Source organism: Monodon monoceros, unplaced genomic scaffold, assembly GCF_005190385.1.
Source record: "Monodon monoceros isolate NGI ecotype Baffin Bay Population unplaced genomic scaffold, NGI_Narwhal_1 Super_Scaffold_15, whole genome shotgun sequence".
Taxonomy (NCBI): domain Eukaryota; kingdom Metazoa; phylum Chordata; class Mammalia; order Artiodactyla; family Monodontidae; genus Monodon; species Monodon monoceros.
The window spans coordinates 55,022,909-55,047,488 of record NW_021703771.1 but is presented as its reverse complement, the minus strand read 5'-3'; the positions used below and the strand labels follow the sequence as shown (position 1 = coordinate 55,047,488).

General features: G+C 35.9%; 1 protein-coding gene across 1 annotated transcript in view; it reads left to right on the top strand.

The window, feature by feature from the left end:
- The window catches only part of PTPRK (protein tyrosine phosphatase receptor type K), a 572,439-nt gene that overhangs the window by 298,854 nt on the left and 249,005 nt on the right, over window positions 1–24,580 (top strand). Inside the window, exons 5-6 of the mRNA XM_029223468.1 lie at window positions 2,096–2,211; window positions 20,235–20,409. Of these exons, the coding sequence (XP_029079301.1) occupies window positions 2,096–2,211; window positions 20,235–20,409 (291 nt within the window). The remainder of the gene's footprint in view (window positions 1–2,095; window positions 2,212–20,234; window positions 20,410–24,580) is intronic.

Genomic DNA, 24,580 nt, shown 5'->3' with positions numbered 1-24,580 from the left:
GGAAGAAGAGGTGATCTGAATCATAAAACCCTTGCTGTTCCTTTTCTTCCTCAAAGAAGATGTCCTGGCCTAAAAATAATTACTTCTTTTCTTTTTGCTAGTAGCTCCCTTGCCCCACTCTTCTTCTTATAAAAACCTTCCATTTTGTACAACCCCTTTGATCTGTCTTATAGTTAATAGTTGGGATGCTGCCTGATTCATAAATCCCCTAATAAAGCCTGTTAGATCTTCAGTTTATTTAGTTGACATTATTTTTGACAGAAAAAATTAAAAATGTAAATGAAACTCCAGGTAGGACTTGTTCCATCTTTTGGTATTATTAAATTGCCTAGGAAAGCAAAGAATACAAATCAGTTCAGTGAAAAGAAAATAAGAAGAAGCCTCACCAACTTATGTGATCTGCTAAGTTGAAAGTTGGGGTGAAATGAAGAGAATGAATTAACTCATCTTATTCCAAACTTAAGACTAAGTTTTTAATGTCATAATAAATTTCTGGCTAATTCATATTAAACAACAAAACAATAGAAAGCACACAAAACAAGAAACTCAATTTATTAACACATAGTTTGGTATGTCCTTAGATGCACATTGATTGGTCTTCAGATGGGGTAACTACTTTTGTGTTTATATCACATACTCTGAAAGGCAATTACTGCGTGCATTCAGTAGAGCCAGGCGTAAAACGGTTGGTATAAATTCAGACTTAAGCGATATCTCCCAACAGCAGTGATTTATAGGGCCCATGAATTCTAGATGATCTGTTCAGTAACCCTCCTGGTGGAAATTCTCTAATACTTTGTAAGCAGCATGCACAGGGGGCACCGTACCAGGGGCCAAGGCTTATGCTCCTGCTAACTGGTTGTCAAACCCTAGTGTGCCTCAGAATCACCAACTGGATGTGGCAAATCACACATTGCTTGGCCCCTCACCTGGTTCTGATTGTTCCCAGGTGATACTAATGCTGATCGTCTTGAGTTCACAATTTGAGAACCACTGTTCTAGCTTGTGTTCTAGTGCAAGCATTCCCTTTTCTGAAGCACCTACTGAGATGAGGCACTGGAGAAAGATGTAGCAGGCAAAGGTGAAATGATTTATTACGTGTGGTGTACTCTAAGAAAAAGGAGAAATTATCTCACTCAAAGTTCAAGCTGGTTTACTAAACTCCTTCAATCCATTCATATATGAGAACGGTGTTTCCATCTACTGTTCATTTACACTTCTTGAAAGAAGATATTAAAGAAAGGCTTTCATGAGTAAACAAGTTAAAAGGTACAGAAATTGAGCACAACAGTAGTTTCATTGTGATATGGTCCTTCATGCACTATCTTTACTCACTGAGGCTTAGCTTTTCCCATTTATGTTTCCTTTCAGTTGAAAACCTGAATAAGCTTCAGTTTTAAAAGGTAATTATAGAGAATGCTTGTTTGACAGTCATGTAACTCATGTATATTTTGATGGCAGTCATCACTTTTTTGTTGGTCTAATATTTCTTTTGGGTAACTTTCTTAGGACTATGAAGGAATAGGAGGTGGATTTAACAACAGTTAAGCTAATACTCTGAGAGGAAGGAAAACAGTCCCTTACCTTGTTCTTTGAAGTACTAGAGGATTATAGTTATTGAAATTTCTTTAGAAAAGAAAAGAAAGATGTAACTGCTTAAATTGTAACTTAATAGTTCAACGGCCATGTATATGTCAGTTTTTGAGCTGTCATTCTGTGTTTTTCTTATAGTTTTCTATTATGCTCTGCTTTGTGCCTATTTGATCTCTTTTGTTTGCTTTGACTTGTAACTGTTTTATTATCACCCGTATGCAACATGCTACGGGGGTCCTCCAGCAGTAATCGTTGGGTGCTCACTCCGTATAGAATTGCTCTAGCAATTATGGCGCGATACGTAATAAAGCTATTAAAAAAAGAGAACTGAGCATGAGAGAGGCAACAGTGTCTTTCAGCACAGAGAAAACTCAAATTTTCTTCCATACGACATTAGTCTTGGCCAAAGGTAAAAGTATGAACAACATTATTCTGTTGGGAAAAAGTAACACAGCATGTTTTCTTCATGTGGAGAAAAGTAAGTTTTTTCTTGTCTTCACAGATAAATCTCCTCATTTCCTCCGTCTGGGGGACGTAGAGGTCAATGCAGGGCAGAATGCTACATTTCAGTGTATCGCTACAGGGAGAGACGCTGTACATAACAAGTTATGGCTGCAGGTAAGGCCGCATTGGCAGCTGAACTAAAGGGTACACTTGATTTTAAAAAAATCACAAATTCCTTTTCCCTGTGTATGTGTGTGTGGGGCGGGGGGTGGAATATGTGTGTGACAGGTTGTCTTTTGTGTAGGTTTGATTTAATTCGCTGCAGATTCATTTCAGATATTTCCATTTTTGGAATATGAATAAAAATATAACAGTGTAAAGTTAATAAGTATTTGGGTGAGTTACTCATTAACTCCTTAGAGAATCATAATTCTCTAATGTTATGTCCAAACTGTAAAAACAATTTTTCTAGATCCATTCAAAATAGGAAAAAAATGAAAAATGTCTCATTTAACATTTTGAAAACAGCTTACAAGAGCATAGTACTTAAGCAGGAACTGTCATACTCTGATAAAGTTTTCAAAAGTATTTTAAGAAACCTTTGGGAGTATTTCTGGAAATGTGAATTGGAAGAGAGCCAATTAAAATTGGTTTTCAGGATTTTTGTGTATAAGGGTTAATCACAGATCTGAGGACAAGATATTTGCCTTGCACATATTAAATCTGCAATAAATGTGTATTTAATGAATTGCAGTTTAGCATACATGTTGGGGAAATGTAAATGGTGCATACAAAGAGCTTTAAAAGAATCTGTGAGAAAACAGTGACTAAGGAATGTGCCATATCCTCAGAGAATATCTGTCAATCCTGGGACAGAGGTGGGTGGGGAGGTGGGAGGAGCTAAGAGCAACTAAAGCCTTGAGGCTGGACCTAGGGCAGAATATTTGAAGCTAGAATGTAAGAAATAATATTCTCTGAGCACCTTTATTATTATTATTATTTAATTCTGTTTGCATCAGAATGAGGAAAGGGATTTAATTAGTTAGAATTTTAAATTCCTGAGAATGCCAATAGAGACCAAAAAGGAAAATCATTAGCTTAGTTTCTTGAACATAGACATCAGGCTTTATTTTATGATATCTTTAGAGAGAGGAAATTAGTGTCAAGGATCATCGTTAGGTTTCAGGAAGTTGGGATCATAATTATAATCAATGATCATTGAAATCATACCAATATAATGCCTGATATTGTACTGGGTGTTATAAATGTGTTTTTTCATTCAATTCCCACATCCAATCGGATGTTATAACAGACGTATTTCATATAAATCTAATTATAGCTACTTTTGTAATTTATTTAATACGTGCATATCAGGATACCATCTTGAATACGTGAAAAGGAAATGAACTCTGTCCTTTTTTCCCTGTGATTATGCTAATTTCCACTACAGGTATTTAAATATAAGATAATTCTTCCTGTAGAGTGTATTGTATAATGTACAACTTGTTTCATCATCTAAACATCTAGTTAGAATCCCTCTTACTTTCTCTGTCTCTCAGCCTATATACTGATAGTATTAAGAATGTGTTTAGATATATTTTCTAATTACTTTGCTAGTCATTTTTCATTTAGGTAGAGACATTTTTGGCATTTAATTTTTATTGTTATCTATATAGTCTTGTCTTGGAGAACCAGAGACTCTGCAGTCTGCCCCTGGGTTTACTTACGCCCCAGGATTTAATGGGACGTTGAAATAAAAAGGGTTTTGTTTACTTAGACACCAGCTGCCTTGTGGCAACAAAGACTTTCTGGCCCCGCTGGTCTGAGTGGATTGCAGTCAAAATACTGCTCATTTATTGTTTGTTTCTTACTTTTGTAAATTGGCTCATTTCATTATAGTTTTAAAAAATTTTCCTCTTGCCATTTTTTAAATAAAGATGAGAGATAAAAATATTCTGTTCAATTTCTGTTCTGCTTTCTTTTTTCTCCTCTTCTTTCTCTTTACATTTTCCAAGGTGAATTTATATATTTCTCATCTATTTTGACATTGCCCAATTCTTCAGCAATTTACATGCTTATTCATGAAAAAGCTTTTCTGCCTTTTTCAATAATACCACTTAAATTACCTTAACTTATTCCCTTGAATCATTCTTCTCCATATTTAAGAAACATTGAAGATTATCAATTGCCTGGTTTAGGGTTGTTTTCAAATAAATAAGACTGAGACATAGAGATAAAGGTGTAGATATATAGATGTAATTGATATGTGTACATCTATAGAGTGAGTGAATCAGAAAGTGGCCAATGATTAAAAAAAATGATCCATCTTTTGCTGAAACTAATGGAAACATAATAAAGGAAGAAGAATCTTGATTTGACAATGCATCTACAGGCCAACACACACAGATAGATATCAAGTTATTTTTGCTTGGTGTAGAACAACTTCCTAAAGGTCAAGGGGCCCAGTTCTTAATTCTAACCTTAATTCTAACTCTTTAATTCTTATAACCCAGTTAATTATATTGGCTTAGAGAATTCATTGAACTTTTCCTGGCCATAGATTTTTTTATCTATAAAAGGAGGCGTAGGTACAGACCAAAATCCCTTCCAGCTGTAACATGCTAAACCAGGTCTCTACATTATTTTTGATGGTCTGAAACATGGCTTTGATCACCTTTTTTTTGTTTCATGGAGGAATGTAAAATTTTTTTTTTTTTTTTTTGCGTTACACGGGCCTCTCGCTGTTGTGGTCTCTCCCATTGCAGAGCACAGGCTCCGGACGCGCAGGCTCAGCGGCCATGGCTCACGGGCCCAGCCACTCCATGGCATGTGGGATCTTCCCGGACCGGGGCAGGAACCTGCATCCCCTGGATCGGCAGGCAGACTCTCAACCACTGCACCACCAGGGAATCCCCCTAAAATTTTTAAGTTACTAGTTTTGTGTGGGGAAAAAAATTGTTCCTCAAATTAAGTATCATTGTGAGAACAACTGCTTAAAGTCTCTGCTGACTGCTGTGAACGAATGTACTCTGAAGTAACTCAGAATGAAAGGTCTTTGCATCCTATTACAAAAGTAATGGAATAATGGTGTAGCTGTTACACCTTCCATGGTCAGGTGTAATAAAAATGGCCATCAACTTTTTATGTCCTCCAAATCATTTATATAATATAATAATATTGAGCTTCAATTGGTAAATGTTTGAATATGGTGTAAAAGAGCAAAAACTAGAAAGCTTCCAATTTTATATTTTAAATGAAAAATGGTACACTACAACTGCCATGAATACCTGATAGTATATGACATTCAAAGTAATTTATGTATAGAAAAACATTTAGAGAATAACTTCGCACTTGTTTATTGTCTTTAGCTTACAATTGATATTTCAGTCATTTTTATTGTTTAAAATGACATACAAATTAGGTAAATTAAAGAATGGAGCATAAAAAAGCAGACACTTAGTGACTTACCTGAGATAATCTGGGATAGTCCATAAGACATATCATAGTGGGTCTGCTATATCTTTAGGGAGTGTTCTTTTTGTTTTTTTTAATATTTATTTATTTAATTTATCTTTTTGGCTGCGTCGGGTCTTAGTTGCCACACAGAGGCTTTTCTCTAGTTGTGGTGTGCAGGTTTTCTCTCTCTAGTTGTGGCGTGCAGACTCCAGAGCACGTGGGCTCTGTAGTTTGTGGCACGTGAGCTCAGCAGTTGTGGTGCGTGGGCTTAGTTGCCCTGCGGCATGTGGGATCTTAGTTCCCCAGCCAGGGATGGAACCCTCGTCCCCTGCATTGGAAGGCAGACTCCTTACCACTGGACCACTAGGGAAGTCCCTTTACGGAGTTTTCTTTCCTGCAAGATCTCAGATTATAAAATTAGAGAGTCTTAAAAGAAGGTCATTCACTCTAGACATTTAGAAAACAATGACAAAATACATAAGCCAAATTAACCTCCTTGCCCATGCTGAGCGAACTACTGATGCGTAAAACAATATGGATGAATGTTTTTAAAAGTCCATTGGTGTAGCATTATGCGTAATGGATATAGCACAACCAAAAGAAATACCTTCAATAAAATATATCATGCTCTAGTGTAAAAAAAAAAAAGTCCATTGGTGTCAGCAAGCTATAAATCTGGTGAAATCATGAGGTTTTGTGGAACGTAGTTTAAAAAAGTATGTTATGCAGTTCATATTGGATAAGGGAGTTAGGATAAAGTCTTTAGTTGCTCCTAGAGAATTTCCAAATTCGTTTTCTTTCATAACGCTCAGTGAAGTAGCTTGCATTCTAGATATGAACACAACTTTTTTTTTTCAGCTTACAATTTGCAGTTTTCCCCACATGAACAGATGTTTTATAATGCTTACAAGTTTTAAAACTATACCATTTTGTGTTCCTAAGGAACCCCCAATGGTAGAGAATTTGTGGATCACAACTTAAGGCTTATGATAAAACCCAGGTTATAGGAAATAAGATCATCAGTGAGATTTTAATGTACAATTTAATGTTTTTCAGTGTTCAATTTATAGTGAAATAAAATAATTAAAATGTCTGTTTATATTCCTGAGAGGTACCAGATAATTTTCTCACAGGAAAGAAAAAAAATAGGTTATATATGTTCGTGGGTTAAAAATTTTAGTCACGTCCTTTTTATTTCAACACAATTATATGGATAGTAGATAAAGTGATCGCAGGAAAAAGTGAATATATAAGGGAACGATAACATATGACACAGAAGTTCCACTCCTGAGTAGTTACATAAGAGAAATAAAAGCATGTGTTCACAAAAAGACTTGTGGAAGAATGTTTATAACAGCTTTTTTATTCATTACAACCAGTAATTGTAAAGAACCCAAATGTCCGTTAACAGGAGAATGGATAAACAATAAATTAGAAAGCGTGCACTACTGATGCCAGGACTTATAAAGCTCAGCAATGTTATGCTTTCTGGAAGAGAAGAGACACAAAAGAGTGCGTGACTCTCTAGATGCTAATCTATGGTGCTAGAAATCAGAACAGTATTTGACTGGGGTTGGGAGGTGATTAGGAACCGGCAGTGAGCAGGGAAACTTTTTGAGGTAAGATAAATGTCATATAGCTTTATTGAGGCTTTGGGTCTATGGGTGTATATACATTTGTCAGAAGTTAAGATTTATCCAATTTGCTGTATATAGTTTAATAAACCATGAATGAGGAGAAAGTGAGTATATGAAACATTTCCTCAAATACCCAAATCACTGGCAGTACTAATCATGCTGTAGATCAGCGGTCCCCAACCTTTTTGGCCCCAGGGACCGGTTTTGGGGAAGACAGTTTTTCCACGGATGTAGGGGGTGCGGTTCAGGTGGCAATGCGAGCGATGGCGGGGATGGTTCAGGTGGCAATGCGAGCGATGGGGAGCTAAGCCTTACCGGTCCGTGGCCCGGGGGTTGGGGACCCCTGCCGTAGATGGCGATAGCCTAGTACAAACATTACCTGCATTTTTGTCCATCTTGTCCATTTGAAGTCATTTGATTAGGTTCAAGGGTGATTTTTAATCATCAGTGTAAACTGAAATATAGAATAAAGCATGTTCTGAGTGTTCTATTATCAGAACACGTTATAACGTTCGAGGATGTGAAAGAGTTGAAACAGGAGTTGGACTGTAACTTACAAATTAGTATTCTTTCATGAAGGTCCAGTGTAAGTGGACACCTACATGACAAGTCAAATAGAACCCATTGCTGGAACATCTGTCAGACCATATGCTTTGGCCTCAGGTTCAGTGTAGAATCTAAAATGCTAATGACTCCATCCATCATTACAGAGCTTGGTGGGCATGCATCATTGGGTTGGACAGAGAAATTCAACAGTGGAGTTACTGAAAGCAGGGAATTGTGTGGGGAGATTTGGTGGCACCGTTCATTTTGGTGAATTGAAATGAGGCTGTTTAATGTGTGACTGGTAATTCTATGCAGATTGCCATCAAAGCTGTGGCAGTTGGGCCAGTCTTTCAGTAATCTCCCCAGGTGCTGACACGGTGCCTCCTGAGTAGGCCTGCCAAAACAGGAAAGTCAGCCATCACTTTGCCCTTGGTGAGGCTCGTCACTGCTAATGTAGTGTGATACAGCTAGTTTCTCAGCCAAAGGAAATGTCATTCCTTCTGGAGCAATAGATAATTAAGCAATACATTGAGAGTAAAATTAGTATAATTAGGTGCAGATTGCTCTAAAAAACAACCAGAGAGAGGCTGACCTTTTGCAGTACCAGCTGTTGCCAGCTGAGGGTCGATGAAAATGGTTGGTCTGAAACTTCTGGCCATAAAGTGTTTCATCTATCCAGGCAAATGTAATAGCCTTGTTCCTATACTACTTGGGAACATCGTCATGTAGCATTGGAAATGAGAAGCATGATTTTTAAAAAAATGAATAATTTGAAAGTACAAAAATTTTATCTGGTGAAATATATCACTACAATGTTTCAAAGGCCAACTAGTCATTGCTCACAAAGCTCTTTTTGATGCTGCCATGCTATAGTATTTTCCTGTGTCTATTTATACTGTCATATGAAGTACCTGGAACCTTGTATCATGTTTAATTTCCACAAGAGATTTTACTACCCCTGAAACTATTTCTTTTTGAGAAAAAAAAATCTGGTAATTTTCCATTTATTATAATGAAGGGAAAATGTTGGAGGGAATTAATCTATGCCTAGAAACATGCAGTTTACAGTGGGCAATTCGTTGAGAACTAATTTGAGAGGACTATTTCCAAGCCAAACTGATTAAACGTTTAATATATGATCAGCTCATATTGGATACCATGGGGGTGGGGAGAGAAAGGAATGAGATAATGTGAAATTGTCCTAATGTCTAGACTTGGTGGAAGTTCTGACATTTTCGAGATTGGCCCTAAGAGTGGCTGACACATATCTGAAATATTAGAATAACAAAAGGCAGCATATAATTACTAGGACATTTGGTAAAGTTGAAGACATGATGTCAGAATGGCTAAAGGTACATCGTATAAATATATCTTGAGATTTGTGGGAGACTGGATAAGTTTCTTAAAATCTTAGAATATTGGGAATATACAGGAGGGATTTAGTTTGTTTTTTATAGATAGTAAAGTACAATAATAACTAGTGGTTTGAAGCTATTTGGTGAGAGATATAAGCTGATTATGAGGAAGACCTTTGTAATTGTAGGGCTGTTGAAACCTAGAATGAGCTACTGTAGGAGGTAGTAAAATTAGGGGAAGTGTCCAAGCATAATCTGGTTAAGTGCTTGCTAGAGATGTAGAGAACATTTTAGCATGAGGCTGAATGCTTTTTTAAGATCCTTTCAGCCCTGAGAGATGCTTGTATAACCGAATAAGAAAAGATCATATGGAATCTAAGCCCAGTGCTTTTTCAGAGTTGAAAGAGAGCATCACAGACTGGAGTGTTTGGTGAAATCATTAAAGAAGATTTGATAGAGTCTTTGAAGGACATATAGGACTTGGATAAGCAAGGATTAAGTGGGCGTGGTTATCACTGCGGTTTAGTGTATGTGTGTGCTGGTGGGGTAGGAACATCAAGAGAAGAATCTTCTTGAAGTGTAAGGTTCACAATGGGAAGTTGAGGTAAATATAGTTTATGGCAGGGTTGGGACTAGGCCATGATGGAGACAAAAGCAAGAAAGAAGCTACTGCTGGCAGTACAGACATCAAGTAGTGAAGGCCTAGGATTGGACAGTGCCGGTGGATTTGGAAAAAATGTGAGGAGGGGAGGAGAGGGACCAATGAAAGAAGACACAGAGTTTGGGTCTGGTTGGTACCAGGTGAAAGAATTTGGAAGAGTGAAATAATAAAGATGGCTTTTTAAATTTCCTCAAACGTTTGTTTTTTACAGCCAGTCTGTGAATTTGTTTTCTCATTTTCTGTCTGGGAACTAATTTACCTGCTCGACACATTTGTTTACTTTTTGCCCCTTCTGCCTTGATAATTGCATATGAGTTTTCCTAAATAGGAGTGAAAAATGAGGAGACATTCCCATTCCTTTTGACTCTTTAGCCTTAAGAAAATTTTACCAAGACAGTTTGAAGCTTGTGGCCAAATTAGAAACCTCTGGGTGTTCCTGATTTCACTTAGGAGAATTCATCTGTGGGAAGGCTGTTGGTGCTTTCAGCCTTGCCTTCTGTATCTTGTGGCTCACAGAACAGGACCCGTGTCAGAGAAGAGTATTAACCATGTCTGTTGTGCTTTCCTGACTCCTTGTAAACTGATAGATGAATGCTAGCCTGCTACTTAATTCTCATTTTCTCTGTTTATCCTGTTTAAGCATTAGTGATTTTTTTTCTGTGTATGTGCTGATTTACAATTAATTCTGCTCCACTTAAGAGACCATGTTCTATTTGGTAGCTAATGGCTATCACTCTTGTCAGTCCTGCTTTTCCTGAGGACCTTGTTTTATTCGAGTTCATGGCATTATATTCTTCCTTCATGGCTTCATGTAAAGAATTATAATCATTGGTCTTGAAGTAAAATCACTGACAAAGTATCATGGATTGTAATGTTTATCTTTTACCCTTGGCATTTTGGGTGTGTATGTATGTAACAATGAGCATCAGAAAGTTTAATCATATTTAAGTTTTAGAACTTCCAAATATTCCTGAGGTCATTTTGGTTGGCTTTGTGTGGCATTCTACCATAAACAGTTCAGTGCCTTAAAGATACGATGCATTCTTTTCCTTCTTCAATAATTCATAAACTCTGAGTTTGTTGTCTACAGATTACATAATTGACCATAAATGAATGATGTGTGGAATAGTCTTTATCTTCTTTATGTATCCCTGGAACATGACTCGAAAGGCCTGGCAGTCATAGAAGCTCAAGGATTTCTTCTTATCAATATCTATAAATAACAATTTACTGCTTTTTCTGTACAAGAATAATGCATTCTCCTACTGTTCTCAGAGCTGCCCTTTCAGTGTTTTTCAGGTCACGTCAAGCACTTTACAACTTTCCATTGAGCTCCTGTGATCAGTGTTACAACATGGGGCTCTGGCAGTGGGCTGGGTTTCTTCTTTATGAAAAGCAGTCTGATTTAAAGATAGTATATTTATAAAATTCTTTTATTTGAAAATAAAACATAGAGAAAGCCTCACAAAAATGAAAAACTATGACTCAATGAATTTTTATGATACCCACCACACAGGTCAAGAGAAAGGCTTTGCCAGTCATCGTAGAGGCTCTTTCCAAGTGGTCCATCCCAGACACAAATGAGCCATCTCTCTACAAATAAGTTGTAGCCTACCCCTACAAATAATAATTATCATGACTTTCAGCCCTTGTATTTTTTTCCTGTTTTTTTTCCACTTACATATATTTAGTCTCCTTAGGTACTATAGATTAGTCTTGTCTACTTTTAAAAATATGTTTTTTAGAATCCCTTTAATCTGTGTGTTTGTCCTCTCTTGTGTTTGTCACAATTTATCTGTTGAGGAACCCAGGCCATTTGACTTGTAGTTTTCACACAGTCTGCATTTTACTGATTGCATACAAATGTCCTCTTCAGTTCAACATGTTCCTTTGAGTTTCCTGAAAATTGGCAGCCGGATCTAGAGTCAAGTTTGATCCTGTGGCAGTGCTAGAGGAGGTGCATGGTGTGATTACCAGAGGCACAAAATGTCTCCTATTTCTTTTTGTGATTCTGATACCAGTTGATGCTTAATGCCTATATTCATTCCTGGTGGTTGTAAATTGTGATATTCTAATTTTATTATTTCTTTTGTATTTTGTTTAATTAATGAAGACACACTTACCATCATCTCCTATCTGGCTACCCAGTGTCATAGTTCATTTTAGGAAGGGCGTGGTAACTTCTCAAACCTTTGCTTTAATTATTGGTTTTCAATATAATTAGTTGGTTCCTATCGTCCTCCAAAGGTGACTGATTCTTCTTCCTCTTTTTTTTAATATCAAGAACTTATGGATTTAGGCATATTTAATAGACTTCAATTCATTGCAATTAATACTATTTTTAAGACTCAAATCATCCCAGGTTGGCTCCAGTGTCCATTTGATATAACTTCAGTAATCTTCGATAGCTTTCTTGTATTGCTATCTGATGTCAGTATCATCTTGCACATTTTCTCTTTCAGACCTGGTGCCCTGTTTTACAATTTTGAGAAATTATATTTCAGGACCATTATGTGAATGCTGAGGGGTATTCATTGCTAGATCTTTTCAGTGAACAGAACTAAGAAAAATATACATATATATTTAAAGGTAAAATAACTATTAGTTTATATTGATATTTCAAATTCAAGCCTAAAGTTTTTCACTTAATGTTTTCTTTATTACAGTTTGTCAGTTACATCTTTTTTTCCACACTAATATTTTTGGTTCTCAATGACACAGAGAAAGAGACAATTAGAATATCCCATAATCACTCATTTTTAAATCTCATGTTATTTTGAATACTTGTACCCTATCTCCATTGTTAGCATAGAGCCATTGCATATTGTACTCTCTCCCATTTAGCTCTTTGGTGTTAGTTCTATGTGTAGCTATGTTTTTTAATGTTCATCATCAGTATGTATGTCATGTCTTAGTAATTTTGGTTGTTTGAAACTTATTTTCTGGGAGATTCCACAGGAATAAACTCATGTAAATAATATTCCCTGAGTTCTTGGATGTTGATAATAGTTTATATGTGCCCTTGGTTCTTATGTCAATTTTGAAGGTTATAAAATCCTTCATTTGCATTTTCTTTCCTTGAGTAACTTAAATGTGTTACTTCATTTTCTTGTGGCATAAAGCCTTGCTGTCAAAGTCTGATAATAAATTTTCTTTTCCTTATAAGTCTCCTACCTGCTTTTCTAGATAGTCAAAGGATTTTTTTTTCTATTTCTTTAAAGATTTTAGTTTTGTAAGAATCTATATCAAGGTAGCAAATACATGGTTACCCAGAACTTAAACTTCTATAGGTATTTGATCAAGAATATCTATCTAATGGTGATATTTTGCATCTCTCTATTACTACATCATGCTATGGACTAGCATTGTCTTCTTTACCAATGACACTGGAGTTCTTTGTACCTTTAAATCTAATCAGATTAGAGAACCAATTCCAGAAAACCCAGAACCAAACCAAATCAGAAAACTCATCCCTAAAATTCTTTTCCTCCAGAACCATTTCTGGTAACAAAATCATCTCTGTTAGTCAGGGTTCAAACATGAAAAGCAGATCAGAAGGAGAGATGATAGATAGATAGATAGATAGGTAGGTAGATAGATTTTTTTTTTTTCAAGACATTTGTTGCAAGGAATTGGTTTATGTTATTGTGGAACCTGGCTGGGCAAGTCTGAAGTCTGTAGTCAAGCACTTCGAGAGGGCAGGCTGGAGTATTCAGGCACAGACTGAAGTTGCTCTTCACAGGTAGAATTTCTTCTGCTTCAGGGAAGCCTCAGATCCATTCTTAAGACTTTTCAACTGATTGAATCAAGTCCACCTAGATTATCTAGGCTATTCTCCCTTATTTAATGTCATTTGGGTATGGACTTTAATCCCATCTGCAAAATACCTTAGTAGAGACACCTAGGTTAGTGTTTTGATTGAATAACTGGGGACTGTAGCCTAGTCAAGTTGATTGACATTAAAAGACCATGACAGTTATCAAATATATTATTCACTTAGATATTGTTTTGATTATTATCTTCATAATATTGCTATCATCAGGATTTGCAGTTAGAACTTTTGCACAATTGTCTCACCTAATATTCTCAGCATCTCTGTTGAATAAGCTGTTACAAATTGATATCCCCATTTTTAGATGAAAAGGCAGAGATTTGAGAAGTAATGAGAACCTGTGAGTGAAGCTAATAAATAGTCATTGCAGGACTAGAACGTAGGTATCATCTCCCATAGTTCCGTTTACTTACTCTGCCCTCTTGTGTGGCTCCTCGTATTGTTCACCTTGTCCCAATATTGCAAAGACACCTTCACTTCTTAGGTCAAAGTTCATTTTCTTGTTTAATACCTGACAGTTTCTGTGAAACTTGGTTAATTATCCTGATTCTAGTAATTTGCTATCGCCAGCACATTTTTACCCTATGTTATATCAGAATTACAATATTTGCCTCCTCTTTCTTTTTCTGTGTCAAATATCATTGGCCTTGTTCAGTACTTTCATTGCCGTACAGTAAATATGTTGTGGACTTAGTATTGTAATTTTAGGGTAATTTCTCCTAGAGGAATGCTATTTTCTTTTGGTTTAATCTATTGAAATCAATATAATAATTTCTAACGGATATAAATGAGTGCTTTTCTCAAAATAGTAACAGTGTTTCTAATTTTAGAAATTTATAAATTTCTAAACCTTTAAGTTTGCCATGATCCTTCATTTTTCTAAAATTCTTTGATTTAATTGTTCAGTAATAATGATGATAGCTTTATCATACCTATGAGAAAGAAAAACATTTCATATGGCAGACAAGCCCCAGTAAGGAACCCCCAGGTCCTTGGAATTAATTTGGCTGGATTGTTGTATGAGTCACATCAACCCTACTTAATTATAGTGTGCAAATTTACAGACATTGGTTTTGGAAAAAGGGCAAGTACTGACAAATTATATGCGGTCCTTTTAATATTATTCAATAGGAACTTAAATACCAAACATAGGAAAACAGTCTCTTTCCAGTTTCTCCAACTCTAAGAGGATGGAGGAGACCTGTATCATTATGTGCCCAGGAAAGGCAGTGAAGAATAAATAAAGCAATAAATGTAATTTGATTTTTTCTTCAAGTCAATAGAGTGAAATAATCTCTGCAAGTGTTCTAAGTGCTGCATTATTGAATTTAAAATTAAATTGGATTAATTCTATTCCTCAAGCTTTGAAAAGAGAAGCTGAAATAAACTGTTCCATATTTTAACCATATCACATTAGCTTTTAGGATTTCAAGTTGAAAGTAAGTAATAGAAAACCAAACGTATTACATCACTTAATAGGAAGTCCAGAAATAGGGGGGCTCTAAGAGCTGTTGACACCATTTTATTTTATTTCAATTTTAAATTTTTCTCAAGAGAACAAAGTAAGGGTTTATTAAGTGGTAGTACACTCTCAGGGGGAGAGTGGGCAGACTCAGGTGAGTAGCTGCCGACACCATTTTAGAGACGTGATCAAGAACCTGATCGTGTCTTTCTCCTCAATGTGCCATCCTCAGCATTTTAGTCATGACATTGAGAAAAGGAAAAGAGGACCCACTGTGTTTTCTCTAGAAGTGAGGAAACCTTTCTGGAAGTGACTTGGCTTATTCCTATTATTTCTCATTGGCGAGAATCACACCCATTTTTAGACCTGTCAACTTTTCATGGGAACAGGACCTCCATCATGTTTTCAACCAGTGTCTCAAGCTGAAATATCTTGATGCATAACCGAGGGATCTTGTAAAAATGCAGATTTTGATTCAGTAGATCTAGAGCGATCTCTAGACTTTGCATTTGTAACAATCTGACAGGTGATCCTGTGAATTAACCAATATTACCACTACACTACTTTATGCCAGGAACTGAACTTGTCAAATAAATACTGCATGCACCCTGCATGATGAAGCTTACTTAGTTTACTAGTGGAGTCATAATAGTAATTCCAGTGACTTGCCTAGAGTTACTTGGTAAGTGACGAGTCTCAGCAACCTGTACTGGAGACAGAATAAATAAGAAAGCATGACAAGGATCTGGGGAGGAAGGGAGAGGAATGAAAAAACAAAGTGCTAGGTTATAATCCTTGGATCATATAATTTTGTGGTTCATTTCTTAGTATTTCTCAGGGTTGGGGATTTTGAAATGGAGAATCACATAAAAATCTCAAAGCAGGATAAAGAGCCCGGAACTGAAGAGTATAAGGTAGAAAACTATATGCAAACACTGCTGTATAAGAGATAAATTTACCATTACTTCTTATTTCCTTCTTCCATAGCCCTGCCTACTCTGTTAAATTGATAGCTTGGAGGCAGGCAAAGACCTATTAGTTTGGATTATAAAAGAAAAAGTTATTATTTTGACTTCTGAAATATACATATCATGAATTGCTACTTTGAAATGTAATGCCTTACTGAAAGTAAATAAAGCAAATGAAGTAAATAAAGCAATGTCTAATATAGTAGATTACATTTCTCATTGATACAATGCATTGATCAAGGCTCAACAACAAATAATCAACTCACTGGACTGTACCTATGATACAAATGAAACAAAAAGCAGCTTTGGTTTATTTCAGAGGAAATACTACTGGATTTTGTGACTTTAAACCTAGTTTTGAGTTTTAATCCTGCTACTAACAGGCTGTGTATCACATTTTTAATCTTTCTGAATTCTGATTTTATAATCTTTAAATGGAAATGACTATCACAGAAGGTTTGTAATAGAGAACAGTGACAGAACCAAGGTAATAGCTAATATAATATGAGGTACATGGAGATGCTTATTAAATGATTTTTGAAGAAAAATCTGAATATTATGACTCTATAATTATTTTTATTGTTATTTTATTTCAAGAGATAAATAGCACCTAAGTGTACTATGCTCATTAATTATAGAAACAATGTGTATCCTATATAAGCATATATAGTTATGTTAGTATAGTAATACACACAAATACAAACACAGTGTAATCAACTTTGTGATCTCCTGATGGTCCTCAACATCTCTGAGTTCAGAAAAAGCTTGGCATAAATGATCTCTAGATGTCCTTGAGGTTCTGTATTTTTGTAGCTTCCTTTTATTATTAATTTTAATTAATGATTTTTATATATTTTGTTATAAAAATTTATGAAAAGCTAAGGAAATTTTACATGACTTTTGTCTCTAAAAATACCAGCGATTTTAGTCCATTTTAACAAAGAACTTGAGTACCCACTAAATAATGATAACATACTACATATATGATGCTGTGGAAGAAAAAGTACAAAATTTGAAGCCCTACCTTCAGGATGATTTCAGTACACAAAAAGGTAAAAGGACATATATAGAATATATTGTAGAAGAAATTCAAGATAGAAATGCTGGTGATTACATTTTTATGATGATCTTTGAGTTTTTGAGACACTATTCATGGTAATTTCAGTGGGAATGGAAAGTGAAGAGTATGTATAAGTTGATGAAATGTGAGGTTGAGGCAGAGAGGACATTGTTAGATTTCATAGCTCGTGGCACTGTGGGCATCAACTAGGAATATCTAAGAGCTTTTGGTCTCCCTTGTTGGGTAATTCAGATTTTTCATGAGAGCAAATGACTGATTGCAGCAAAAGTCAGTAGTGGTCTTGTAATTGTTGCAAAGAAATAGTGTATATCCTGTATTGGCAGTGTATAACAATGGAAAGTTTTTAAAAATCCAGAATTCTTTCAGGCTAGTGAAAATCTCTGAAGTGGCTGCTTGTAAAAGTAAAGGGTCAGAAAGTAAGGTCTCACTGACAATGCAGAAGATTGAAAGAATAGGAGACAATGTCCCGGGCAATTGTGATTCAGACTGAGAAAACTATCTTAGCGTAGGGACAAGGCAGTAACGAAGGCTGTTGGGCATCACTGAGGCCAGAGTGAGTTTTGGGATCACTGAGAATATTCACAGAACTGTGGTGGAAAGGATAATCTGACCTGATAGATAAGTGACTGGAAGGCTCTTTGGGCAAGCTGGGAACTCTGGAAGTTGAGAGGCTGTTGAGTGGGATAGTGAAAGAGTGGCCTGCAAGTGAGGAACCAGGATAAAGGGTAAGAAAGTAGAAGAAAATGTGTCCTCCTTTGAGAAAAGTTTGGAGGAAAGTGTTATTGTGAGATGAATGTCAATTAAGATGGAAAGATGAAATAATAATCATTCAGAGGGAAACATTAAGGGTACTTAGTAACTCTTCACAAGAGAAGACAGATTTTTGAAAAAGACATGGTGTTAAAAGACGTGAGTGTTGTGTGTGCACAAGCAAGATGATTTAGAAGACAAGGTGGGCAGCAGGAGTTGGCTGGTCTTGCCAAAGGAAGAACTGAGAAAGGTGATGGAAGATGGAGAGTACCACTGGAGGGGTAAATTAGGGGAGGATGAGGTGAGGGCGTGTACTTGTCTAAACAGTGCTGAGTCATGGTCTGCCTTCCAATTAGAAAGATGGTATCAAATGATATGATAATTGAAAAACATGCTGTTTGAGATTCTCATGTGTAAAATTTTTGTTTGTTTGTTTGTTCGTGTGGTTTATAGGGAAAGAGAATTTAGGCTAGATTTTATGGATTTATATTTTAGGGCTTTTGAGTATAAGCTGCTTTTCCTCTTTATTATTATTCAAGGGAATGAGCAGGGGATCTTGGTGCAAAAATCATGGAATATGTGGGTCAGGAAAGAAGAGTCAACAAAACACTGAATGAGTGAAAAATTTTGACTTTAGTCAAAATTGGGACTTTTTTATCCTTAGGTATATACGCATATACAGACACATACGCATATGTATAACATAATTTGCACATATATATCATTTCAGATATGGAGAAGGGTGTTAAAGGTACAGTGGATTTTAGGATTTTAAAAATTATTAAAGTAATAGGGTGATTCCTTTATTATTTACCTGTTTAAAAAAATGCAAAGTGTTTCAAACATACAAAAACAATTATAAAAAAAGATAAATTGACCACTGACATACCCACCACTCTAATTTAATAGAAGTTGACATTTTTCATTTTTGTCTCCTATCTTAATTTTTGTTAAGGATTTTTTTTCTTTTTTTTTAGATTTAAACATGTATTTCAGTGGAATGCAGGAGATGTTCACCTTTTTTTTTTTACCAGGACCCTACTGGTTTTAGTTTGCTTAGTTTAACTGCCACATTGAATTTTACTGAATGGATAAATCTCAGTTTATTTATCCACCACTCAGGAATATGTGGATCTTTCCCATACTTAACTATTACAAACGATTCTGTGTTCAACATTCTTGTACATATCTGTGTGATCACACATAGAAGAGTGATCCAAACATAGAAATGTAGAAGTGGAACTGTTGGGTCCTAAGTTTTATGCATATTCAACTTTACTAGATAGTAGCAAATTATTTTCTAAAATGACTGTAACCATTTACAATTCTAGTAATTTTACGGTTCTGTTTTCCATATCTAGTGATGAAATGATATTTCAAGTAGTGTGAAAGGGTACCAGGAATACTTAGCATTTTACCAACAGGAAGTTAGGATGAGGCTCATGACCAATTCTCTCTCATAGTTGTAGCTTTTCTTTGCCCTTTGTGCTATCTTTGACATAAAGAATTTTTAAATTTAGGTTGAGGATCTCTTTTCATGGTTACTAGACTTACACATATTCTCTTTTTATAGCCTGTCCATTTTTTGATAGGGTGGTTTGTCTTTTTTCTTATTGAACTGTAGATGAATTTTACATAACCTGGCTATTTATCTTTTGATGATTATTTTCATGACAAATATCTTATTACAGTTTGTGGCTTGCTTTTTTCACTTTATTTATGATGTCTTTCAACATATAGAAGTTAGACATTTTATTATATTTGAATATTTCAACCATTTCCTTTATGGTCTTGTGTGAGGCACCCTGATACTGTAAATATGTTTTTCCAATAGTTTATTTTAAAAGTTGACAGATATGCTTTTAACTTTTAGGTTCCTTTGATTATTTCTTTCAAATGGTATAAGTTGGCTGTCATTAATGCCAAAGAGATAAAAATTTGCAAAGAGTACAGATTTTGGTTTGACTCTCAATTATTCATTAGTATTTTATAGTCACGATCGCATGCTACACATTTAGAATAGATGCATTGGGCATGGTCTCAGTCTCCTGAAGGGGACAAACCTATTAAGCACATGCAGTATAGTATAAGGGCGAAAAGAAGACTTTATATAGAGAGAGTCTGGCAGAAGGGAGGGGGCAGTGGATCATTTGCCAAAGAGCCATTAACTGTCCTGCTAATTCATATACTCTGGGCTAATAACAATTTTATGGAAAACTGAGATTACTATCATATAGTTTCAGCACTTCACCCCTTAAAGGATAGCAGTGTTTACTTACATACTTTTCCTGATTGAAAGACAATGGTAAAAATTTGTGGGACTACACAGATATTTTCCGCCTAATTTTAACAAACAAGAATAACTTATCACAGATGTTCATTGCCAAGATGCTTTAGATTTCTGGAAATATTAAGAACCTGATTTTTAAAGATTGGTTTCTGTTTACAGAGGCGAAATGGAGAAGATATACCAGTAGCCCAGACTAAGAACATCAATCACAGAAGATTTGCTGCTTCCTTTAGATTGCAAGAAGTGACAAAAACCGACCAGGATTTGTATCGCTGTGTAACTCAGTCAGAACGAGGTTCTGGTGTGTCCAATTTTGCTCAACTTATTGTAAGAGGTAAAGTAAAATTGCTTTCACTTTATGAAATGACATCACTTCATTAGAACAAATGCAACTTTTGTAGATATTTGGATCGATTTTTAAATCAAGTACTCTTCATCTCAAGTCACTATAAAACCATATCATTATAAAAGTTCTGAAAATGTCTTAAGGTCAAATTAAGACTGTAGTATAGTTTGTCAGGCAAGTTTATAGTTGTATAGTTTGTCAGGCAAGTTTTCAACAAATGATTTCTATCGAAGGGAATCTATTTTTAAAAGCTCTAATAGGGCTAAACATATAAAATATTCCATATTGCCATCATCTAGTTTGCATTTTAACTTTAGATTGATTTTTCCTGTTTACAATAGTTCTCTAGATACTTTAGTTTTTCAAAGCATTGTGGCAATTATGTCAAGGTCAAGGTTTCTATCCCCGTGTATACCCGTAAATTTTACCGGTATCAAAACCCAGTTGTGGCTGTTCACTAATTCTGGCCCCCTATGGAATCTTAGAAAATTACACTTTCTAAGAGGTCCTCAGTATTCTGGGATACTAAGGCTACCAGAAGAATTGTGAGGGATTATGATGTATCAGTACATATCTTTAGTGAGTCTGGAAAAACAAGTACAAGTGCTCAATGTATATTACATTCATTGAAAATTGACTGAGTCCCTATATATTCCACTGTTCTAGATTGTGGAGATACAGTGGTTAGTAAAATACAAAGACTCTGCCCATATATAGCTTAACACTGAGGTATATTAGGCACATCATATAGGAAGATGTTGAAAATGTAGTATCAAGTCATGGTATGTGTCATGAATAAAAATAAATACACAAAATGGCAGGGATTGATATTTTAGTTAAGATTATCTGGAAGGCCTCTTTGAGAACGTGACAACTGAGCTGAAACCTTAAAAAAATGACATCAGCCGTGTGAAAATTTAGCGGAAAAGCAGCTTTGTTGAATAGGCTATCATGCATCAATCGATTATGACACAAATGAAAATAATTATAAACCATGTAAGTCTCTTCAAGGAGAAGTTTGGCAGATTTTAACAAAAACATCTAAAGTGGACTGAGATTTGTCAGAGACATCAGGGAAGGCCTTTGTCAATGACTTTCTTTGAGACAGAATCTGAAAGTTGAGAAAAAGTTGCCTGGATGAGGATTGTGGATGTGAGGGGCAGGGGTAAGAGAAAGAAGAACCAGCAAGCAGAGAGCAAGGCATGTGTCAGTGCTTAGAGGCTGGAAGGAGAAAATGAGATACATCCATATTCAAGTTAATATATTTTATAATGCTTGATATCAAATGTATTTTGATGTCATGTATTATTTCATTTTAAGATTTACTTGATAGCAGAAGCTAACACACCATTGTAGGGCAGTTATACTCTAATAAAGATGTAAAAAAAAAAGATTTACTTGATTTTAATACTTTAACCTTTAATACTTTTAGAAGAAAATTGAAATTCAGACTATTTGATAATTGCCCAGAGCCACAAAGATCTAATAACTGGCTGAGCCAGAATTTAATTCCATGTTTCTTTTTTTTTTTTTAAAGGAATTTTGCCTTATTTGTTTATTTATTTATTTTATTTTACTTTGGCTGTGTTGGGTCTTCGTTTCTGTGCGAGGGCTTTCTCTAGTTGCGGCAAGTGGGGGCCACTCCTCATCACGGTGCACGGGCTTCTCACTATCGCGGCCTCTCTTGTTGTGGAGCACAGGCTCCAGACGCACAGGCTCAGTAATTGTGGCCCACGGGGCTGGCTAGGTGCTCCGCGGCATGTGGGATCTTCCCAGATCAGGGCTCGAACCTGTGACCCCTGCATTGGCAGGCGGACTCTCAACCACTGCGCCACCAGGGAAGCCCTAATTCCGTGTTTCTTAACTCCTGGTGCCAGGATCATTCCTTTCCACCACAGCTTTATCTCGCATTAACATTATTAAATAAGGCTATTAGCCACTTGTAATGCTTTTGTCACGAGAGATTCTGTAGCTCATCAAAAAAAAAAAAAAAGTTTATCTTTGTAAATTGTATAGGACTCTATTATAAATAAAACTTCTCTCATGGCTCCTGAGTTAGCTTATATCACCTGCTTAAGTTCATGAAATCATAGCCCCAATTCATTGACAAATAAGAAAATATGATAATATTTAACTCTAGTGTTTAGATAGAGAGGCAGTTTAACTTATGTTCATATATGTTTGTATATTCATCTTTGGTGAGCCCTGTTGCTGAAGCTTTCTCACCTGAGCCTGAAGGTACTTTTGAAAAGCCTGAAGGTGTCCTTGGGTAATCTTCAGAGTGATTAAGATGCTGTGTATACAGGAAGGTGGGTGTATTCTTGAGTCATCATGCTCACTGTATCTTCACTGTACTTGTATGTGCGTGCACGATGTGCAGCCCCTGAAGCAGATGGTGGCTTTTAATAGTGCAGCTAGAGTGCTTCTGAATAACTTACAGTTATATACTTATATCAATATAGATATAAATACATAGATATAAATTTTTTTTGAGGGAATGGCCCCCGATGTATTCAACAATTCATAGAAGGCAGAGTTGAAGCTTTTATCCAGGTGTTCTCTTTAAAGATAAATTTCCTTCTTTCAGATAGCCATTTAATGCCTGTTTATTTATTTATTTATTTATTTATTTATTTATTGTGGTATGCGGGCCTCTCACTGTTGTGGCCTCTCCCGTTGCGGAGCACAGGCTCCGGACGCGCAGGCTCAGCGGCCATGGCTCACGGGACCAGCCGCTCCGCGGCATGTGGGATCTTCCTAGACCGGGGCACGAACCCGTGTCCCCTGGATCGGCAGGCGGACTCTCAACCACTGCGCCACCAGGGAAGCTCAATGCCTGTTTATTTTAAAAGAGATTTATTTTGGATTACTAGATTTCTCTTGTTTACCTGATCTGAAAAGTACATTTTATCAAAGCTTGGTGTTCTTTACTTGGAGAAACTCCATTATTTCTATTCTAGGAGTGTCGCTTGTGGAGTGAATAATTATTTCAGTAAGATTTATAAAAGGACACTTCCTGAGTTTCATAGAAAGTTTGGCTGTTTTTCTTTCCCTTTTTAAATATTTTTATTTTTTAAGAAAGTCCTGGCATTTAACCTATATTTTGTTTTAGATTTTATATTGTACCTGTTGGTTTAAGATATGATGGCGCTTTGAATGTACTATCCAGAGTGTGTTAACATCTTAGAAATGTATTTTGATAGTTTTGGCAGTTTTCTTTTTCTTTTCAACATATTTTAGTTTGTTATGTATCTAATACTTACAGGTGATACTCTGCTTGTTGTTTTATTTGAAAACTAATATAAAGCAATACGTTTTCTTGTTTGTCCAGATAACCACCGAATAAATATTGCTAACAACAAAACACACCCTTCAGGGTCAGCTCTCCTGGTGTTGAAATAGTGCTGAGAATTAACTATGGTGACAGGTCTTGCCTCTCATTGGCACTTTCAAAGCTGACATCCTGTTGCATGCATACAAAAGATGGTAATTTTAAAGGAAAATTTTGGGGCAGTGATATGAATAGTCCTTAATAAGATCTGGCATAGTATTGCCTGTTGTCAAAGATGACCCAAGGGTAAGAGTTTATTAGTGCATTTTCTCCTAAACTGAAAGTGACAGGGCATGCTTAAGGCTTTTTGGTTGCTGTTTGTTACAAATGAAAATTTCACTGCAAAATTCTCATGTTGAAGAGTATTGATCCCTGTTCTCCCACAGCCAGAGGAAGAAAAAATAAAATATGCTTAAACAGAATATACTTTATCACGACTTCAGGTTTGCTTCCAGATCGTTTTGAGTAATGATAACATTTTGTTTGTGAAAGCCAATCTTTATCGACAAAGAACTTTTTACAGAGATGAGACGAAGAGCAGATGTTTTGCTCCATGTTTCTACAAAATGGAAGTGTAAAAAATGTGAAATAGTTGAAATGTTGTTTACAAGCTTCAGACTAAAGCACCACCTTTGTAGTCTAAGTTAGGTTATAGATTCTCAATCTTGATCTCATTTGCAGTCTTCTCCTTTCTTTTCCACCTGGCTGAATCAAAGACCCAACTAAATTTCTAGCCAACTGACCCACAATGAACTATAAAATTCTGATTGCTACAACTGACACTCAATTTCCATTCCCATTTGTTAGATGTGTTTTTTAAATTTTTAT